General features: G+C 34.7%; 1 protein-coding gene across 1 annotated transcript; it reads right to left on the reverse strand.

Annotated features, from left to right (window-relative positions):
* Nucleotides 1-4,394: 4,394 nt before the first annotated feature.
* On the reverse strand, nt 4,395-18,602 carry LOC144979534 (syntaxin-6-like). The gene is made up of 9 exons (XM_078926244.1): nt 18,442-18,602; nt 17,509-17,685; nt 16,196-16,365; nt 15,451-15,545; nt 14,899-14,952; nt 13,705-13,806; nt 12,260-12,366; nt 11,571-11,665; nt 4,395-10,572 (listed from the first exon to the last, which is right to left on the reverse strand). The coding sequence occupies exons 2-9, from the start codon at nt 17,541-17,543 to the stop codon at nt 10,496-10,498; spliced, it is 735 nt and encodes a 244-aa protein (XP_078782370.1). The 5' UTR covers nt 17,544-17,685; nt 18,442-18,602; the 3' UTR covers nt 4,395-10,495.
* Between the last annotated feature and the right edge of the window lie 5,281 nt (nt 18,603-23,883).

A 23,883-nucleotide genomic window follows, 5' to 3' on the forward strand; every position in this document is an offset into this window, starting at 1 on the left:
CACATTGAATTACAATTTTTTTTTCTCTCTTTGCATCAGTGATTTTATGGATCCCAACAGCTTAGTGATAGAACACTCACCTCATTGCCCAAGTAAATGGTACCCATCTGTGTATCTTAATTTTTTCTGTCCTCTCCATCCATTCAGCATTGAGTGAGTAGTGAGGTCTGCTAAATTATTTATATATTTACTAGGGGGGAATGAAATCATCTTGCCAAAAGATACATTCCGTTTCCCTCTCAGCAAAAAACTCTATGCAGGGTCCTGACGAAACCAAACTTCCCACATGTTTCCGTTCAATACAAACAAAAATCAAAAGAATTTTATCCACAACTGCACAAGTGAATTTCCCATTTGTTCGAGAATTCTGTGTTTGAGTCCGAAAGTGTTTGAGATTTTTGCGTTGCAAATACTATGAAAATAGAAGGAGTGAAACGGAGAATTGAGACAAGTTTGAGATTTGCGTGGTTTCGAGATTTCTGTGCTGCGCTGTATTTTACATGACAACAATGTTTGAAAAAGCCTATAACTACAATCAGTTATCAGACCTGCAAATATGGGCATGTTGGTTTCCACACTAAACTGAATGGAAAAGTGAGTACGGACTTGCATTTTTTTCCGTTATCATTTACTATATTTACTCTTGTTTATGTTTACAATTTACTAACATTGTAACCTCAACATTCCAGCAAGAGGATGTTTGTAAAATTGGTATTCTTGTTAATTTAGTATAATGAGTTTTTTTCATTTAAAATCCAGTCTTTCTCGGATATGCGGGTATCCCTGTGGTCTTTATATCCACTGCCAAATATATTCTCTTGACTACTGTAATTAACTAATAGTAACTAATAGATTTTCGTCCAATCAAAACGTGGGATTTCTGACACACCCTCAAGCCTGCTCGGACAAATAAAGCCTGTTGTTTACAAATAATAGAATGAAGGAAGTTGACATCACTCTGCTCTTTGTTATTGGGGGGTTTTTTTGTGTGATAAGTTCTCACTAGATTTGCTCTATCAGACTAACAACATTAAAGGTTACACATTGTTTTCTGTGATGGTATGATTGATCAGGTGTGTAGAACTCGTGAATATTCTACCATTGAAGGTAATACTGTGTAGTTTGCTCAGTTTCGCAGTTACTGCCTTTGTTTACATTTCCGAGTGTTTACAATACGACTGTCGAGGGATGTCGTTGTTACCTTCCACTAGGTGTCTATTCATTTTAGCAAAAAAAAATATAAATACTGTAAATAAACTAAAAAATAATAACATCTGCATGTAAGAACTCACAAACAATGGTAAGCAATTGGACATAAACATTTTTATTACAAGATTGTTCAGACAAACAAGAAAAAAAAAAAAAAAAAAAAAATCTTTTTTGGTCGATTTCTAACAAAGACCAAGAAAGAGCATAGAAGAGTTGACTTTGAATAACTCGTTGTCAATCAATGGGAGCTACAAAAAAACTTGACAGATGTGATGAAATCCATACCGTCAACCGGGGGCAACTTTGCCACAAGGGGAAAATTTGATAAAGAATTGAACGAGTGTGTATGAGAGGTTTTCTACACACTTGTTCAGATCTATATCTTACATCGGTGCCTGCTCCTTAATTTCTAAATTTGATATGGGGAAAATTTGCCTCTTTAATTTGGACCAATCAGAGTACATCATTTAATGTTGTGTCAATTATTTCCTTTGATATACAGTCAAGTCTTTTAACCAGATGAGATGACTCAAAATGCTCTGAATGCACAGTGGCAAAATTTTTTTTAAAAACTATGCCCACCCGCCGTATCATAAGATATCGTTGCTTAGGCATTCCACGAAGGAATATAGATAATTCATCAAACAAGATGTCGGATATCAACAGGAATCACCCTTGTTGTCCAAGTGAGCAAATTGGGGTTAATAATCTTGCCCAAGGAAAAAAACGAAAGTGCCTGAAGCAGGGCTAAAACCCGGGACCTTCTGGTTCACAGTGCAATGCCTTAACCACTTGGTCAATTCGCCCCCTGCACAGAGGAAAAGTTTCCCTTAAAGGCAAAGCGACCCAAGTTGACAGAGTAAGTGACACTTGATTGGTTTTAATGTTTAAGTTTAACTCGTTCCATTTCACATCTACATGTTTTATCTCTCAGTTACAGTTACAGCACTGGTCTGACTGGATCAGATTTCTCATGCAACCCGTCCCTTCAAAACATTATTATGTCGGGGTAATTTTGATGTTGTAAAATGAAATCATTAGAGAGGTTTATCAGTTCATATTTATCTGTATCATGCATCGTGTATCTATCACATGATCATTCCCATTATATTATGTAAAAATTTAGCCTCCATGCATTTTTTAATACGGGTGATGGATATGTTTACATTGTGACATCTAATCAAAAATTGCATAGCTTGCACAATTTTTACATATAATGAGAATGATCAAGTGAGAGATACATGATACGTATGATCTGTTTAAAAATAGGAAACTCGTAATGTCATGTTTTATTGAGGAGATTGAATACAGTTTCATAAAGCGTGCTTACATCATACATTCAAATTAACAAACATAATAATACATAACAGAGAGATGATTTACCACGAAAAAAATATCATCTCCCAAAATAATAACTACGCATTTGACTGTTTCCCTCCCAGCTAGGACTCCGGCCAGGACCAGGACAAAACCAAGTAATCTCATTCCAAGACAAAGACAGAAAGCATGTTGGAAAACAGATATAAGGGGATAGAAGACACAGTATGTACCCCCTTGCCCACTGTGGGAGGTCAGGAACCCCACCCAGAGTGTCTAAGAAAAGGATATTAGTTTATAAAACAAAGAACCAGTAGATTTAAAGCCAGCTGTAAAACACTAAGGTCATTGGTCGCCAAGTTTAAAAAAAAAATCAATACAATACAAAGGGGAAGAGTTCATCTAAACTGATCCTACTCCCACAAGCAATACAGCCGTGTGCCTATTCTCGAACCAACCAAAGTCACAGACAAATGGCCACACAAGATCCCCTCAATAATAATAATAATAATAATAATAGTAGTAGTAGTAGTGGTAGGACTAGTAATAGTAGTAGCAGTAGTAGTAGTAGCGATGATGATGATGATGATAATTGTTATTATTATATTTAAAAAAATAATTAAAATATGTTAATAGTAATAGTCTAGTTACCGATATTAATCACTACTGAAGAAACCCCAAGAAACAATTAGTTTGTAATGGCACTCTTTTAAAAAAATAGTAAGCAACAAAAGATGGCTTCAAAATTGAAACAAAATCACAATTGTAGACCAAACAGTGGAATTACGGGGGTCAGATCAGTAACCTCAAAACTAAATTCACATTATTTTCATTTATTTAAGTGTTAAGAAAAGAAAATCTTGCATCATTACTCTTAAGCATAAGGTGAAATTTAAATATTTTAAGTCAAAGTCAAAACAAGAAACCAGTAAAAAGTGTTTCAGGAATGAACTCTTTTTTTCACAAAAACAACAAAACCCCTTGGATAAAATCTTTAGCTGAAGTGAAATAAAATGTGGTCATCAGCTTCGTGCTTAGAAGAGAAATTTAATGGCTTGCATATAATTGGGGGAAAAAAACATAAACAAGACTGACAGACAAAAAAACAAACAAAAAAACAATTTGATCCCTCTGCTCCATCGTGCCGTAATGAATGATTGTAGACTAACTCTAACAGGGGAAAGTTTCTTCTTTCAGTTTCAGTTTGTCTTGTTGTTATAGTTGTATTCATTCTTGTGGTCAAGCTGCATCGTTTGAAAGCTAGTGATGAGTTTGAGTGAAGAATAAGTAAAAATTGGAGGTGAAGAGCGGGATAGTTCTATGAAATTGTCTTGATAAAGAGGAGCGGGAGACTGACAATAGTAATTGTGATGATGAAAGTGGACTTGAGTTTCAGTGAAATGATGGTGGTGCTAGTGATGTTTTGACCAGTGGTGGTGGGTGGTCAAGGTATGCTTTTTTTACTTTTTAAAATTCTTTTGAAATCACAACTCATGTGAGCTTCAATATCATCAATTATACTTTCAACAATGCTAATAATGCATAGAATTTATTCCTCTTTCAGAAAATGTATATTTTTATGGCTTTATTTCTTTAAACAAACTTTTTATAAATTTACTTTGGTAATAAGGTGACATTTTGACTAGTCACCCAGCAGGGCCCCACTCTGGGGGGTGAAATTGTGTGGATGGCTTCCATCAGAAAGGATTACTATCTTCTTAGTCAGTTTCAGTCTCTTAGTTGGAAAGATCAAATCCAATCACAAAACAAATTTAATTTAACGGGACAGGAAATGTTTTTGTTTTTAAATCAGTTACATGCTAAATAAATGAAATAGAATAAATATTTACACAAATAATCCAGCAACATTTTGAACTTGAGTGTACCGAGGAGTTCGATTTAATAAACATCACAGTATTAATATTGACAATTTTTTACTATCCTGATACCATATCTAACCGCTACTGCACACACTCATCCACCCATCCAACTACACACACACACTCATCCACCCATCCAACTACACACACACACACATACACACACACACACAAAATATACAACTGCGCAAATCATTCACAAATTTGTATTTTTTAAAAATATTTCCAGCACCTTCATCATAATAGATCTTGAAAATGTGAATAGAATCGTGAGCATATCTATGAGACGATAATAATAATTTATGACAAAGTATCATAACTACAATAATAAATAATGATGATTATGTACAATAAGTTGATAAAACTAAGTCACCTTTTGGATTTACAAAAACATGCATTGGTGACAATTAACATACATTTCTTTGAAAAGAAACTTTACCCATGTTCAATTTTAACTCAAGCTGTGTACCTACTGTTTCAAACTTAATGTCCCTCACCAAATTTTCTATAACTTCATTATTTATGAACCAATTTGCACCAAATTTGAAAGGAAGTAAATATGAACATCCGGAGGCCATACTGGGTCACAATTTTTTTTATTATTGTAAAAACTACCGACACAATAGCATTATTTTCGACATCAACAGAAAAGCATTTTGTGTTGAAAGATACCTGCATCTGGAGTCACCAAATAAAGTGCAACTTGAATTTTGCAGGGAGTACGAATTGATTCCAGATTGAAATCGCATGTACCATCTGGCAAGACAAAGTTGTTGTCTATCGGGCAGCCATTCTTGTACTGATGGAAATCTGGCAAGAGTTCGAAATTATGTGAGACGCCAAAAAAGTCTGTACATAGACGGTCTCGTGAACTGAGCTTGTCAAACAGCTCAACATATTGTTTCTTAAAAAGCCCTAGTTTTGATTCATAAAGAAATCACTCCAGACATTTCCCAACAGAGAAAGATCATATGTCAATGGTGTCTAACAAACATGGGAAAGAACAAATTTTAAAGGACCATTTAGTTCAGCGATTAAACACAATTTTATCTAACCAGACGAAGTCATCGAACGAGATCGACATGTACAAAGAGCAACACCATGGGTGGATTTAAGGGCTCAGGGCATTATTGGGCCATTTTCGTTTTGTGATGAAAATGGAGAGACACAAATTGTTACTGCAGATTGTTATGTCAAAGTATTGGAATAATTTTGGTGGTCTTTGGGACGATTGTGTGGCAAAGAAGAACGACAACAGCAATGGTGCAGCTCCCATAACAGCAAAGCATTCCTTGACCAGGAACTGAGCTCATTTTAGTGATCGTGTCATTAGCCGTTGTACGTAGGATCCTTGGGTCTCTCACATCCGTGACTTGAAACCTCTGGGGTTTTTTCTTTGGGGTTATTAAAAAGACCAAATGTCAGGTGCAAGATTCCAGAGTCTTCATGAATTTAGAAATTGAGTTGAACAACTAGTAAAGGTTATTGACCCTCAGCAGCTTTGTGAGAGAACCACACACCATTTCATCACGAGAATACGCAAATGTGTGTGGAGCAAAGAAGGTCATTTCAAGCATCTCCTTTAATAAATTCACCATATAATATACTAGTGGATATGTTTGATTTTTTTTTGGTTAAAACACATGTAACTGTTTTTTGGAATGGTTCCAAAATGTTAATGTATTTCATGTTCAACGAATTTTATATGATATTCGATATTTCCATGAAGACATTAAGTTTGAAACACCCGATACATCTTAATCTTCCTTCATCCTGACCAGCACGTATATCAATATCTTACCAACATTTGATCACCATCTGAGTGGAAATCTAGTCCTTGACAGAGTACGTTCTACCTTATGAAATACCAAAACTATCGACCAAACAACTGCTGGATAGACAGGTCAGTTTTCCAAAACTTAATTAAATGAATGATTAATGAAATTTAATTTCTGCTCAGTTCATTGTTTATTTGAATTAAGACAATCACCACACAGACCAATAAATTAATCTCTACAAAAATACGACAATTTATTATTTACAGTTAAAAGGATGAAAGAAAAATTAAGAAAACCATGAATCCTCCAAGGTGAATGAAAATGGTAACGTCAGAATGTATGCAGATTGTTTGTGAGATAACGATGAGGGAAGACTTGGAAAATATGTGAAGAATGATATTTTAAAAATATATGTCCTTTAAAATTAAAATAATATTATTTTTTTAACATCCTAACAACTTATCACCGTTTTATTCACTTTTCATAATTCAGACTTGTTTCAGACATTTACTATTAAAAAATCTTAGCATACAAATCTCTTGTATAAAGAATGAAAATTATATGGAGGACAATCATTATCGCCCCATAATCCAATATTTCCAGCCATTCTAAATTTAAATCATTGCTTCGGACTACTTTACACAATAAATGCTATATTAAAAATAAAACATATATAAACTACTTTGGTGACTTCACTTATCATACTTTCAAAAACTTTCCTCTGACATAAACTACTTTGGTGACTTCACTTATCATACTTTCAAAAACTTTCCTCTGACATAAACTACTTTGGTGACTTCACTTATCATACTTTCAAAAACTTTCCTCTGACATAAACTACTTTGGTGACTTCACTTATCATACTTTCAAAAACTTTCCTCTGACATAAACTACTTTGGTGACTTCACTTATCATACTTTCAAAAACTTTCCTCTGACATAAACTACTTTGGTGACTTCACTTATCATACTTTCAAAAACTTTCCTCTGACATAAACTACTTTGGTGACTTCACTTATCATACTTTCAAAAACTTTCCTCTGACATAAACTACTTTGGTGACTTCACTTATCATACTTTCAAAAACTTTCCTCTGACATAAACTACTTTGGTGACTTCACTTATCATACTTTCAAAAACTTTCCTCTGACATAAACTACTTTGGTGACTTCACTTATCATACTTTCAAAAACTTTCCTCTGACATAAACTACTTTGGTGACTTCACTTATCATACTTTCAAAAACTTTCCTCTGACATAAACTACTTTGGTGACTTCACTTATCATACTTTCAAAAACTTTCCTCTGACATAAACTACTTTGGTGACTTCACTTATCATACTTTCAAAAACTTTCTCTGACATAAACTACTTTGGTGACTTCACTTATCATACTTTCAAAAACTTTCCCCTGACACAAACTACTTTGGTGACTTCACTTATCATACTTTCAAAAACTTTCCTCTGACATAAACTACTTTGGTGACTTCACTTATCATACTTTCAAAAACTTTCCTCTGACATAAACTACTTTGGTGACTTCACTTATCATACTTTCAAAAACTTTCCTCTGACATAAACTACTTTGGTGACTTCACTTATCATACTTTCAAAAACTTTCCTCTGACACAAACTACTTTGGTGACTTCACTTATCATACTTTCAAAAACTTTCCTCTGACACAAACTACTTTGGTGACTTCACTTATCATACTTTCAAAAACTTTCCCTGACACAAACTACTTTGGTGACTTCACTTATCATACTTTCAAAAACTTTCCTCTGACACAAACTACTTTGGTGACTTCACTTATCATACTTTCAAAAACTTTCCTCTGACATAAACTACTTTGGTGACTTCACTTATCATACTTTCAAAAACTTTCCTCTGACATAAACTACTTTGGTGACTTCACTTATCATACTTTCAAAAACTTTCCTCTGACATAAACTACTTTGGTGACTTCACTTATCATACTTTCAAAAACTTTCCTCTGACATAAACTACTTTGGTGACTTCACTTATCATACTTTCAAAAACTTTCCTCTGACACAAACTACTTTGGTGACTTCACTTATCATACTTTCAAAAACTTTCCTCTGACACAAACTACTTTGGTGACTTCACTTATCATACTTTCAAAAACTTTCCTCTGACACAAACTACTTTGGTGACTTCACTTATCATACTTTCAAAAACTTTCCTCTGACATAAACTACTTTGGTGACTTCACTTATCATACTTTCAAAAACTTTCCTCTGACATAAACTACTTTGGTGACTTCACTTATCATACTTTCAAAAACTTTCCTCTGACATAAACTACTTTGGTGACTTCACTTATCATACTTTCAAAAACTTTCCTCTGACACAAACTACTTTGGTGACTTCACTTATCATACTTTCAAAAACTTTCCTCTGACATAAACTACTTTAGTGACTTCACTTATCATACTTTCAAAAACTTTCCTCTGACACACACTACTTTGGTGACTTCACTTATCATACTTTCAAAAACTTTCCTCTGACATAAACTACTTTGGTGACTTCACTTATCATACTTTCAAAAAACTTTCCTCTGACACAAACTACTTTGGTGACTTCACTTATCATACTTTCAAAAACTTTCCTCTGACATAAACTACTTTGGTGACTTCACTTATCATACTTTCAAAAACTTTCCTCTGACATCAACTACTTTGGTGACTTCACTTATCATACTTTCAAAAACTTTCCTCTGACATCAACTACTTTGGTGACTTCACTTATCATACTTTCAAAAACTTTCCTCTGACATAAACTACTTTGGTGACTTCACTTATCATACTTTCAAAAACTTTCCTCTGACACACACTACTTTGGTGACTTCACTTATCATACTTTCAAAAACTTTCCTCTGACACAAACTACTTTGGTGACTTCACTTATCATACTTTCAAAAACTTTCCTCTGACATAAACTACTTTGGTGACTTCACTTATCATACTTTCAAAAACTTTCCTCTGACATCAACTACTTTGGTGACTTCACTTATCATACTTTCAAAAACTTTCCTCTGACATCAACTACTTTGGTGACTTCACTTATCATACTTTCAAAAACTTTCCTCTGACATAAACTACTTTGGTGACTTCACTTATCATACTTTCAAAAACTTTCCTCTGACACACACTACTTTGGTGACTTCACTTATCATACTTTCAAAAACTTTCCTCTGACACAAACTACTTTGGTGACTTCACTTATCATACTTTCAAAAACTTTCCTCTGACACAAACTACTTTGGTGACTTCACTTATCATACTTTCAAAAACTTTCCTCTGACACAAACTACTTTGGTGACTTCACTTATCATACTTTCAAACACTTTCCTCTGACACACAATGGCAGGTAATAAAATCCAAATCTGAGATAAATAATTTCAAATAAAATTATCTCTAAATACTAAATGAATATGTGAATTCTAAATTCATCAATAAATGTGGCAGGTTTGCAATTCATTTTCATTCAAACAGTAAAAAGGAACAACTCAATATCATAATATAGGGGCTGGCAAAAAGTTAAAATCAGACAGTAGTCTTGTGTCATTGTTAACCTGGTTCGGCATCTTTCTGGACCATCTCCATCAAACTCGGAGTTGTTTGTGTAACCAATTGTTTTACTCCATTTATTGGTTCAGCTCTGATTGGCAGATGGAAAATACCCCTACAGGAAATAGCAAAGAAATTTAGTAGGGGCTCTGTCAGAAATTTGACCAAACGCCCTTCCAAACCTAAAACATCAGTGATGATGGTGACAAAAAATGGAAAAGGAGGTAAATTTTTCATGATTGCCTTTAAACCCCATTTTTACTGCACTTTTAGAGCAATTCCGATGATAAACTAGCTAACTCCAGGCAAGTGGGAAACAGCACCTATTTGTTCCACCACACATCAAGTATCTCACTGCCAGTACATTTGATTGAGGGAAATTTAACCTTTTAAAAGGAGAAAATTCAGACCTCTGACTACGATATCGCAGATTTCTGCAGATCCAAGGAAAAACATCGGCACTGAATATTGTATTAGCCAATCATTCCACTTTGTTCAGTAAAAATTCTGCATTTTGATTGGTTGAAGACATCAGGTTCGGCCAGGGATTGTATTCAGAAATAAATTGATTCCAGTTTGAACAAATTTTCTGACCCAAAGTTAGTCGACTCCCAACTCCAGTCAGTCACCTGACATTATAAAATCTTCATCCACCTTAAAGAATCAAACATTTCCTTAATCTATCATCTCCTCCAAGTCTTATGTTACAATATCTTATATATTGTTATATAGTGAAAAACATGATGAGGATAATGAGAAGCATGACGGACAACACACCAATAGCACACCACTGTCGTCGATCTGAAAAAAAATTAATTAAAATATCATTGACTGTTACAAGGAGTGTTGAATTTAGTAAGATGTGTTTTTTCTTTATCATTCTAATAATCTATAATTCTCAACATTTCCCTAAGATCTGATAGATTTAGTAGTGGGGTTTTTACCTTCCATAATAGAATTTGGAGAAGCATAGAAACCAGTCTAAAATTGAGCTCTGACACACTTCAAAAAATTAAATAAAAGATAACCTTTAAAAACAAAGGATTAAAACACGGCATAGAAGAAGAGTCATTGAATTTATAATAGCACTCTTGTATCTATGTTTTAGTTTAATGCTCGCATGGCTTTATAATATTTACTTCTATTTATAAATAACACGCCTATATCAGAATAAAATATTATTTTTAAACTTGAGCGTTTACATAGCACAATATCCACTTAACGCTTCACAAGAAGTTCCTTTCCAATGGCATCACTTAACATGTAGGATGAGACAAAATGCCTGTTAGGCAATACTACTATTTTTTCTGACAGAGACAATTTTGTTAACAGCCAGGTACTCATACCCAGATAATCGCCTGAGTATAGTGAGAAAATGTGATTAAAGAACCTTTTCCAAGGACTCAACTATGCAGATCAAATCAAAACTCAAACTCGGGAACTTCTGATCCAAAGGCTAGTGTCATACCACAAGACCACACAGCCACATATGGGCCAAAAGAATGCAACAGTATGTGATAAGTACTACAAATGATTATATTGATTCACTGGTGGTAAAACAATTGCTCATACATACATACATACATACATACATACATACATACATACATACATACATACATACATACAAACATACATTCATACATACATACATACATACATACATACATACATACATACATACATACATACATACATACATACATACATACATACATACATACATACATACATACATACATACATACATACATACATACATACAAAAAATCATTAAAAAACGAATTCCATAAACCTACCGTTTGACATACGCATAACTTTGGCCATTTTCTTCATTGTGATATCCATTTTACTCTCTGTGTTTTCCATCTCATGGTGGAACTCATCCAACATTCTAGACAAAAAAATAATGCAATTTTTTTTTTAATTGTCATAACAACTAATTTAAAAAATAAATATGATACACAATTACATCGCAAATTGGGGGTCCTGAAGCCCAGATGGTAGAGCACTCACTTCACATGCAAAGAGACTTAGATCGATTCCGGGTGTAGTCAACGATTTCTTTTTCTGCCCCCACCCCCTTGTCCACCCAGCAGTGATTGGGTCTGTGAGATCTGGTAGACATTACTTTGCGATAGACTAGTGTCCTATCAATAGGATAGCAAGCAATTCCTATTGTCCATTTCACATTATAAAAACTGGGATAAACTGAGGACTACCTTTTGTTCCTTTCATGAAAATTGGCACCTTTATCGGTCTTTTGTTTATAATATATAAATTAAATCCTTAGGACAGATTTCCCTTGAACTTAATAAAAGATATTTATATCCCCAATACAGCAATTCATGTTCAAAAAAAATTTGCTAAACTTAAAAAAAGACATCAAAACTGATAAATACAATTTTTAATTTGCAGATGAAAAACACCAGAAACAAAACCAATTCATTGAGAATTTTATGTTTGCCATTTCTGTTGTGAAACTTACAAATTCTGGTCCTCTAGTTCATTGCCGATTTGCTGACTCATGTTTTTCAACACGCCGACACTGGACCCAATCACATCCAGTTGCTCATCTTGATTGCGAATCAACATCTGGTCGAGACAACAAATAAATGAGACATTATACATAATATTATAAAATTATTTTGTTCTAATTCATTACATTAGTAGACAGTCAATCGTGAGTTATTTGACTTAAAAATTGAGCTTTTATATAGCGCAAATCCACTAAACGTGTTCAAAGCGCTTTATCAACCTAAATTTGAGCAGAAGACTCTTATATTGAAATTGCAAGTTTATTGATAAGGACAATAATAGATCTGAAACAAATGACAATAAGAGATTATCAGTTCATGTATCCAACTACAAAAGACAACCAAATATTTTCGTCATCGCACACGACTGAAAGGCAAGAGCACAGCTTGTCGCTGGTTTGGATAAATTAAAAGTAATGAAGTCTCCAGTTGCATGAAAAATTACCACATTTTCATATCAATGTTTTCCACCATACACAGAAATAGGGAGCTTATTTCCTGGGCTCAGTGAATACAGTGACATCATTCCAATATCCAATTGAAACAAAGCCCACGGAGTAAATTACACGGGTGCCAGCAGGAAGAAGTGCTGAAACCTGAAACTAAAATCTTGACACTTTGCTCAACCTGAAAAGGTGGCTGAAACACGTTTTTGAATTTTTACCGATGCTATTAGGTTATTTTACTCAAAACACTGAAACTAGAGGTATTTGACTTTGAGATATCGCGAAACCGGAATTCCGGCATGAACCAGAAAACTGGCACCCATGGTAAATTAACATTGGTCAAAATGTGGAAGTCAGCAAGGTCATCTCCATTGATGCAATTTTTGCTGACATTACATGAGAACCTGACTCCAGCGTTGTTTCTGTCGGGTAAAATATTTGTAGTATCGCCTAATAGGCGTCATGTCTTATTCTATATGTATGTTGCTGTTGGTCAGGGACCCTTTGTAAAGCACTTTGAACATGTTTAGTGGATATTGCGCTATATAAAAGCTCAATGATGACAATGACAAAATCTTCCCCCACCAACACAACCTGTATGAGGCAGAGCCACAGTTGCAGCAATCAAGGCCCTGCGTAGCTTTGCCCAAAAACATCCCAAAAGTGATGCCCCATTTGACTTCACTCCCCCAGTTGGAGACAGAGTTTCCAAGAGAAATTCTAGCAGATCACCATCAATGACTTTTTTTTCCATCAATGATTTCTTCAAATTCAAGAATGAAAATTTCCCAACTTTCTCATCTTCAGCATTAAAACATGCAGAAATGTGCAACTTCTTAATGATTGCATTTATGGCCTACCGAGGTATGACTGAATAATAATAATAAAATAAGAAGAAGAATGATAAAATCAAGACCTTGTGCAAACTATGACTATTAGAAGAAGCTTACCTGTTGTTGCTGCTGTGTGTCGTCGATGTAACGTTGATTGGCCTTTTCCATTTCCCTGTCCAACTGCATGTACTTATCTCCCTTTGATGTGGTCGTCATGGGCTGAAAGATGAATCAAGGCAATTATTTTAATGCTAATAGACGATAGAACTTATGTTTGCCTTTTGTACATTAAGTAGACAATCAAGCACTGCTTATCATAACACCATCATTCTTGATATAAAATATTGATAAATGTATTATGAAATAATAAACTCAGCAAAATTAGTTTTTTAAAATCAAAATACAAATCTTACAAAATAAATATGAGCATGTTCTCTGGAATATATAAAGGTGGTAATTGAAATAATTTTTATATGAACACGTTTGGGCGAAATGCCAACATTTAAAACATGTTTAATGTATAACATCAGTACTGAATATTGTATTAGCCAATCATTCCACTTTGTTCAGTATAAATTCTGCATTTTGATTGGTTTAAGACTTCAGGTTGGGCCAGAGATTGTGTTCAGAAATAAATAGATTCCAGTTTGAACAAATTTTCTGACCTAAAGTTAGTCGACTCCCAACTCCAGTCAGTCACCTGGCACTATAAAATCTTCATCCACCTTAAAGAATCAAACATTTCCTTAATTTATCATCATCAAAACAAAGAATTCTGAGCTTGCTTAGAGGTCCTTGATGACAATTATTACTGTCAACACTAATAAAATTTTTAAAAATAAAAAATTGAGCTTTATATAGCGCAATATCCACTAAATGTGCTCAAAGCGCTTTACAAGGGTTCCCTGGTCAACAGCAGCATTTAACATGTAGAACGGGACATGCCGCCTGTTAGGCGATATTACAATTTTTCGGACAAAGACGACGTTGTTAACGGCCAGGTAGTCATTTTACACATGAGTACGGTGAAAGAAAGTGAGTAAAGAGCCTTTTCCAAGGACTCAACTATGCGCCAAGCGCAAAGCTCGAACCCAGGACCTTCCGATCAGAAAGCGAGTGTCATACCACAAGACCACATAGCCGCACAAATATCAATAATAATAAATCAATAATTGGAAGATGAAGAAGAATAAGAAGAGGAGTGGGAGAAGGAGCTGAAAAGAAGAAGATAGAAACAATACCAATTACAACAAAGAAGAAGCAAAGGGAAAATAAAAATGTAAACATTTTCTTGAATGTTCAGCGAAATACCTGTTTGGAATCGTCTCTCTGATTTCCGTTGTTGACTATTTGCCCTTTCATCTCCTGAGAGACAAAATATAAATAAACCAATAAAACTGTCACAAAAGTTTTAATTATTGACTGGGTTATAAAATACATAAAATGGAGAGAAAGATAAAGGGAGTAAATGTGACTCATATATAAGGGAACAACACAAAACAAACAACATTTCGGCCTTTGGCCTTCTTTAAGTAAACACGAAATATGTTATTATATGTATAAGATTGTCATAATGGTTAAAACAATATTATAGGTAAAAATGTGTGTGTGTGTGTGAAAAAAAAAAAAGTTTTTCTTGACCTTGACTAAGACCAAAACTGGATAATAATTAGATGGTCCAATAATACTGATAATAATGAGGGTTAACAATAAAGATAATAATGATCAATGATGATAAATGATGATGATGATATTGATCATAATGATGGTAGTGATGATTATATCGAAAAGGAAGAAAAAAAATGTATTAAAATAACAGATGCAAAATAAACAAGAAAACGAGATGATTAATTGGTTACTTACTCTGACAATGGTCTTGGTCCTTTCCACAAAATTTCTCCTTTCCTCCAGCTCATATTCTGAGATTTTAAACTTACGAGGATTTTTTTCAACAATACCTACTCGGAGTTAAGGAAAACTTTTTGGCTGCAAAATTCTAAAAATATCATCTGTGACTCCCTTCAATGAATACAGATTAAACAGGGATGCCAACTCAGGAGGGAAAAATTTACTGAACTTTTACGTAAACACATAGACCTATCCTTTTCTGAGTGCTGAACTCCAGTGAAATGACATTAAATGTACTTACTTTTTTCTATTTAGCAGGTGATTGGAAAATATACTGAGAGTTTATCTGTCATCTGCATTTTTTGCCAAATTGGGACCTAAAATTTGCCAAAATTTGCCAAGAAATTTGCCAAAAAGACCAAAATTTGCCGAGGAGAACTAAGCGTTTCAGTAAAAATTAACACGCGATACAGAAAAAAATATATATAAAAGAGAATTAATTACATTTATGGAGGCTACATTTATTAATTTACACAATGTAAAGTGAAAAGCGTTGTTACAAAGATTTTAAAGGCTCATTATCCGTAGAGAGTAACTTCCCTTGGTTTGGGCCCAGGCAAAGCTGCAACATTTCTCAAGTCTAGCACTTTTTTTTTCGTTATTTTGTTTTCGCTTCTTTTTTTCCCATTGTTATCAACTAAAGAACATTCAACGACTTGAAATAAAGTCTATAATTTTGGCAGCCTGACACAAAGGATACCGACTGTTTCTTCCAGGTCTTCCAAGTCCCATTCTATACTGCGAAGACTGTTACGGAGTTCATTTGTAGTATACTCCACCTCTTCCCTTGATGTAAGTCCTCCATTTTCCTCCAACTCCCTCCATCTTGAAAACAGGTTTCTTACCACAAGCAATGCTTTTTGAACTTCACTGTGATGAAGAATAATAAAACAAATATCAAAACAAAAAAATATATATGTAGATAGATAGATAGATGGATGGATGGATAGATAAAATAATTTTTTTTTTTAAATGAAATAACAGTGCTTAACTTTTTGATAAAAGGGATTGTTATTAAAATATTCTAAGTATAATTTTCTTTAAATTCTACAATATTGTTCCTTGCATTTGCAATCTTTGGGAAGTATTTTTCAGCTCAAGAAACTGCAATTAATCTCCGCTATGAAAGCCGTTAATAAAACAAAGCATATATAAGGTGAGCTCTACATAACAGTGTTTATTATGACCTCTTTGAGATGGTTGGCCACAGACTTTCTATTGTCAAATTTCGATTCATTTAAATTATAGTTTCAGAATATCTGGAACTACATAAAGACGGTTATAAAACATTTTTAAAATGTTAATGTTTAATCTCAACTGATCTCAGGATCGATGCCAGTCCTTTTATTTGTGAGGCGTGTGCTCTACCATTGAGCTATCTGGATTTAACATTAAAGTAAAGCAAGTGGTATATATGATAAATGTATATAGAGAATGCTATACCACCCAAGGCAACATTACTCATATAACATTTGGATGTTGTTTTTTAAATTACAAGACTTTTCATCAATTTTGAATGGATCCATGTACGGACAAAATTTCCTACTTCAAACAATCATAAATATTAAAAACATACTGATGCAGACATGGGCTGAGAAAATTGGTTTTTACTAATTTGAGGGAACATCAATTTTAGATTCTCTCCTTCAAATTTGTGCGGCTATGTGGTCTAGTGGTATGACACTTGCTTTCGGATCGGAAGGTCCTGGGTTCGAGCCTCGCGCTCGGCGCATAGTTGAGTCCTTGGAAAAGGCTCTTTACTCACATTCTCTCACCGTACTCAGGTGTAAAATGAGTACCTGGCCGTTAACAGCGTTGTCTTTGTCTGAAAAATGGTACTATCGCCTAATAGGCGTCATGTCCCGTCCTACATGTTAAATGTTGCTGTTGACCAGGGACCCCTTGTAAAGCGCTTTGAGCACATTTAGTGGATATTGCGCTATATAAAGCTCAATTTTTAAAAAAAATATTTTTTAAATTAACATGCCCATCTACAGATATATAAAAGCTTACTCTTTCACGACAAAAAATGGATCCTCCACAGACATGTCTGTTGATTTGTTTATATTCTATTAAAAATGAAATCCTATCTTGATTCACGATGTGCTTGAGTGATGTCTTTTAGTATTGGTTATAGAAATAATGACATCCAATTTTATGTCCATTGGGATTCTAAAACCTCATTCTGATCTGTGGATACAAGTATATATAAAAATATAAACATACGGACTACAAAACATATATAAATTATTCTAGGATTGATGAAATATCCCTTAGTGTATAACAAACACAGACTAATCTGTACAAAATACTGAATCAACTAAATGGTTGAAGGGAAGTGCACTAGTACTAGTGTAGTGTCAAATGATAAATAGGACAAGACGAAGTTTCTTTCCAATGTCATCACAAGTATTGGTGATTATAAGTGTGTGGTGAATAATGAATATTCTTTGCAGTTTCCGAGTTTGACTGATACTTAGTACTTCAAATTGTGGTAGTGGCAGTAGTGGTTAGAGACAAAGAAAGTGGTCAATATGTTGATAATTAGGTGTTCGTGTCAATCAATAAATCAGGGGGGAGGCCTGTGTTTGACTCTGACATCATGAACTTCGTGGAAGAATTTTAATTATGAAAATCTATCACTATCAGTATCAGCCGGTCCGGTAAGTCCAGGCTCAACATTGTCGTCATGCCAAGTAAAGAAATCAAAGGACCAATTGAATTAAAGAAATAATAAATAAAATGTTAAGGACATGAGACTTCTGTTGATTCAAGATAACCAGCTTTTTATTTTAGTAAGCCACGACTGTTTAAGTCAAGTCGAAAGTAAATTCTAAATCAGTCGCCAAAGTCTTTTCTTTACTTTCTCCTCAGTCAGATACACAGATGATACGATACAGACCGACTCAAGATTCAATTCTAATGAAGTACGATGATATAGTTTACCATTTATTCCTTTCATCAGTATTAACGATGACGTGTTAAAAATTTACATTACAGAACTTGATATATGTAATTTCGATAATTCTAAAATTGTAATTGTAGGAACTGCGAATGTGGAATAATGTTATGATCTGTTCCGGATGTTTACCATTTGAAAGAAGAACGGAGACGGATCAACTGCATCATAACGGAAGTCACACTACTTCGGATAGTTTATTCTATTCACTTCATATATGGAACTGTGTTTTCAGTCCACCAGTGGACCGAAAACACAGCTGTGTATTCAGTCCACCGGAAGAGATTATATATTACAGTATAAGCTTCTTGGCTATACGGCATTTTAAAAAGGGACCAATTATCGTCTATACTTACCTTAATCGACACTGACGACATTTGTTACTGAGCCTAATATAGGCATCATCAGAAATGGACAGGCATAAAATTTATGGTAATTCAAAGGCTTAATAATATAATTCACAGCATTTTATTTACTCGCGAAAAGTCTTTTCTGAAATAGATCTCAATTCTCGATACCGATATATCAATTTTTTTGTACTCCCTTGGATAAGAATTTCTTAATTTTCAACTTCAACACGTTGACACCATTCCTGGTGACTCGAGAAGTTTGATCAACTTTTAACATGTTTTATTTATTTACTTGTACTCCCTTTTAAGATTATTTTAATTTATAACACAGTTGTTATTGCCTTGTGTATTCATTGTACGTAACAATATGAGTCCGGAGAAAAACAAGAAGAAAAAAACCAAAATCAAAAACCAAAAAATAAAAACAACAAACGAACGAACAAACAAAACAAAAAAAAACAAAACAAAACAAAAAAAAGGAAAGAGAACAACTTTATAGTTATAGGGTCTTGAATATGTTTCAGGGAGCGTCAGAGAGAGAGAGAGAGAGAGAGAGAGAGAGAGAGAGAGAGAGAGAGAGAGAGAGAGAGAGAGAGAGACGCATGGAAGATGACTCTACATTATTTTAAGGACTCTATTGTTTTTAAAGGTTTGATGACGCTTATAACACATTGAGGCCATTTAAGGGCTAGTAGAAAGGAAGAAATGGGATACCAGTCAAAACATTCTAGTTTTACAAGACATAATAGACAATGAACAATAGACTAGCCCTACAAGACAAAGGACAAGGAAAAATTTTGAAAGAAAAGGATACTGGAAGAAGACAAGTCAAGACTGCTCGGGGCGGGGAAGTCCTGGGCCTTGAGGCACAGCCATGCTTGAGCCAGTGATCGATGTGAAAAGTGACCAAATGGAACCTTACTTGGGCAAACAATACTAAAACTCTGATCTCCTTTGAAAACTCATCGGTTTTGATAATCACAAAAATTCTATCGGACTAGGAGAATTTAAAAAAAAAAGATATAAATGTTAATTTTTAATTAATTGAAGAAATATTATTCTCTGTGAGACCAATTTTGGCCACATTGGCCAGGCCAATGGCTATCGAGAAGCTTCTTGATTGTATATCATGTCAATTATTCACGAGTTTCTTACCGTGAATCTCGTGAATAATTGATATACAACAATCAAGAAGTTTATAATAGCTTCTTGGGTCCGTTTTATCTGTTTTCGGATAATAAACTGAAGCTTGCATTCAATTTCATTTTGTTATGTTATTTATTTATTTAGTTCAATTCTGAATATAAAAAAAGCGAGAACAATTCAAAAAATAATTCTATATGATGAAACCACTATAGAATGCATAGCAACATAAACATTTTCGACAATTTAATAACGTATGTTTATAAATATAATTTAAGAAGTGTCACATTTTGTCTAAACCGGTCGCACATCTATTTGGTAACTTGTGAGATCAATTATCTCTATCGTTATTTATTTCGGGAATTCTCAATGAAAATATATTGTCCTTATTCCTTCTGAGCCACTTGGGCTCATTGTAAGACAAATTAAGTCCTTTGGAACCATGTACTTGTAGCCAATGGTGCAGGAGTTATACCGATTTCAATAGCGTGAAGCGGACAGTTAACGTATTTGTTTGAAAACCTTTGACCAGACAATAGTCTATCGCAGATTACTATCCCAGCTTGACAGGCACCCTTTTACACCTGAATGGAGTGAGTGATTGGAGTAAATTTTTGTGCTCTAGGAAAGCAGTACAAATTGGCTTCGGTCGGAATCGAACACAGAACCACTAAGTCCAGAGTACAACGCGCATCAGCGAACTGGTACTCATTTGCACCTGGGTAAATAGTGAGGTGATTCCAATAAAAACATTTTAGGATAAGATCGGAAATCACCATAGTCTATGGATTTGACCCTTGAGCAATCTTTGGGTCATTAAAGGATGCACCCAATATTGTTTTCTCTATTGAATTGATTCAATTACTCAAGTTTAAAGTCTAGCCAAGACCTCCCATTCCAGAACAAATAAAGAGAACAGTGTTATGATAAGAAGGAGAGCATTTCAATTCAATTTAATAAAAAAAAATAGTGGTGTGTCATTTTCTAGCCTTAGTATTAGTAGTAACAACAAGAACAATAACAAAATATATTTCAATTAATTTGTGAACCTGATTTAGCTATTTTTGATAAAACAAGTTTCTTCTCTATTACATCTTTAATTATCTATAATCTAAATTTTTAAATTAAACATGCATAACTTTAATGACATAATTGTATCAGATGAGATAATTTTATTGGAAATACTTCTTTCAGTCTATTACAATGGCAGTGTGAAATCATTAAAATTAGTGTAGGAAAAATAATCTAATCCTCTCCGAGTATCGTGGGAGGTCTAAAGACCCCACCCAATATAGACATGCAGCATCTCATGCACAAATCAACTGATAGAAAAAAAAACACAACATTGGATGTAATCATACAAGATAGAGAGAGCGAATCAATGGTACAGTAAGCAGTGATAACTAATGTGAACATTTTAGTGTGTGTGTGTGTGTGTGTGGGGGGGGGGGGGGGGGGTTGCTTTTTTTTTAGGGATCTTTTGGTGCCATTGCGAAAGGGTGTAAATTTTTTTTCAGATATGAATCGACATACCACGCACTGGGTAAAAAAGGTAGGAGAAGGAGGGGGCGGGGCTTGCCAAAAAGGTGAATGTGAAAAAAAATGGAATGTTTTGATCAATTCAAGTTTTGGTATTGAGTTAAGATCGGAAAGGATATAGAACATATTGGTAATTTAATGGCACACCTGAGATGATCTTAGTCTTATGAATAAGTCAAGGCACTGGCAGTTGAACAACTCAAGTTTAAATGTTGCTTTCGGAATTTTCATTCCTTTCCCTTGTGCAAGATTTTCAACCCTGTTTGTATTTAAGGGTTTTACGACATTTTGCAACACATTCAGGTAATATCAGCGCCAGTAAAAGGGACGAAAATGGGGATAGTAATGGGTCTAGAATTACAATTAAAACACCCAAGAAAAGGCCAGACAAAGGAGAATTGGTTCAAATAGGAACAAATGTACTCGCAGATTCCAAGAGCACACTATTAACGTACTTAGTTCGAGATCACTTAAAAAGTCTCATCCAGACATAAGCACAGGTCCCCAATAAGAGGAATACACTCAAATGTTTACAAATCATACATAATGTGTAAATAAAAGATAATACGGTGAACAACAGGGAGATGATTTACAATACAATAAAAATATCCCCAAACTAACTATACATTTGACTGTTTCCTCGCATCCAGGGGATCCGGCTAGGACCAGGACAAAACCAAATAATCTCATTCCAAGACAAAGACAGAAAGCATAATGGAAAACAGATATAGGGGGATAGAAGACACAGTAAGTACCTCCCTGCCCATTATGGAAGGCCAGGAACCCTAACCAGAGAGCGAGAGAGAGAGAGAGAGAGAGAGAGAGAGAGAGAGAGAGAGAGAGAGAGAGAGAGAGAGATGTTTCCACGTGTAAGTAATTGTTTTTTTGTTTTAATGGGTTTTACGGCACTTGCAACACATTAAGGACATATCAGTGTGACGAACGATTTTCTTTCTCTTATGATTTCTTTATCATTCGTCAGCGTCTAATTCAAAACTACTTCAAATTTTAATGGGCAGCAATATTTGCGAAGGGAAATTACACCTTGAATTAAAACACTCAGAACATGAACAGTTTTATTATAAGTTATAGTTGGACGCCGAAGCAGCCCGAGCGATCGACTGACCGAACACGTGATTAATTTTTTCTCGCGTCCTCTCGTCTAATCTCGTCACTCCAGAATAGAAAGAGGAGGAGGAGCTTATATAACGCAATGAAAGTTCTGTCCGATGACGGGTGGGGGGATATCACCTCTCCAAAACTTACCTTATTATATGAGATCTTGAGATTCTTATCCAATCATCGATTGCTCGTTTGACAGCTCGCTTGTGAACAGTTAGGAGATCATCTATTGATTTATGGACAGGCGGCTTTGCGTAAAGGCGGTGAGTGTTGTATACATCAAAGAGTACCGCTGACCGATGGGTAAATAGTGGTTGTGTAACCCAAAAGCCCTGCCAACTCGACTGCAAGGTCTTGTATGTAATAGTTGCGTCACCATCTCAACGCTCAGGAATTAATTAGTGAGGCAGGACTCTCAGTATATATATTCTAAAAAAAAAACAAAAAAAAACAACGCAATTAGTGTTTTAAACGCTTTTGAATCACACGAGATACATCAGTGTGCTCGTCGCATTGAGAATTGAAAAATGAGATATAAATCAAGAAAATCGACTGGAAAATTAAGAAATTGTCATTAAATTAAAAAATTTGCGCAATATTTTTTTCAAAGTCAATCGACTAGAAAAAAAATGTTATTTCTAAGCCTATTTTTGTGAAACAAAGATAAATGTTCTCCTTTTTGCATGCTGATTCAAACAATGTGGTTTTCAAATTTATCGTATACGTACTCATTTGGAAGCTACAGAGAAAGGTGTTTTTGTGTAATCCCTTTCACACACACGCGCACATACACACACACCCACACAAACATATACAAACAATACACATCCCTGGTCATCTATTGCCTATATTATTAATGTTAATGTATACATCCCATGCTGATTGTCACTACCCCCCACCCCCAACCATTTCCACCATCCAAGTAGGCCTACCAGCGGCCTTTTCTCTTTGGTGTCGTATCATGGTCTCCCCGAAGCCTAACACCTCGGTAGTTTGTGGGTCAAACCCCCCTCATCCCTTCTCCCGTAATAAATTTATAATTTTCTCTCCGTATCTAGGTTAGAGCGCCACATGCACAATTATATACTATTGAATGACACTGACCTTGCCCCTCCCCTAACACATGGTAGGGGAGGCCTGCGGTAGTCTCCATTGTTTCCTTCTCCGTTTCTTGTCAGCTGAAGCCAACAGCAACCAAAGCTATCCTCTATCACGTGACCTTAGATCCGATGCTGCATATCGCCTGAGAGCCTTCACTCCAGATCTCGTTCATGG

The sequence above is a fragment of the Berghia stephanieae genome, chromosome 9 (assembly GCF_034508935.2).
Source record: "Berghia stephanieae isolate SIO BIC M18660-M18661 chromosome 9, UCSD_Bste_1.3, whole genome shotgun sequence".
Lineage (NCBI taxonomy): Eukaryota > Metazoa > Mollusca > Gastropoda > Nudibranchia > Aeolidiidae > Berghia > Berghia stephanieae.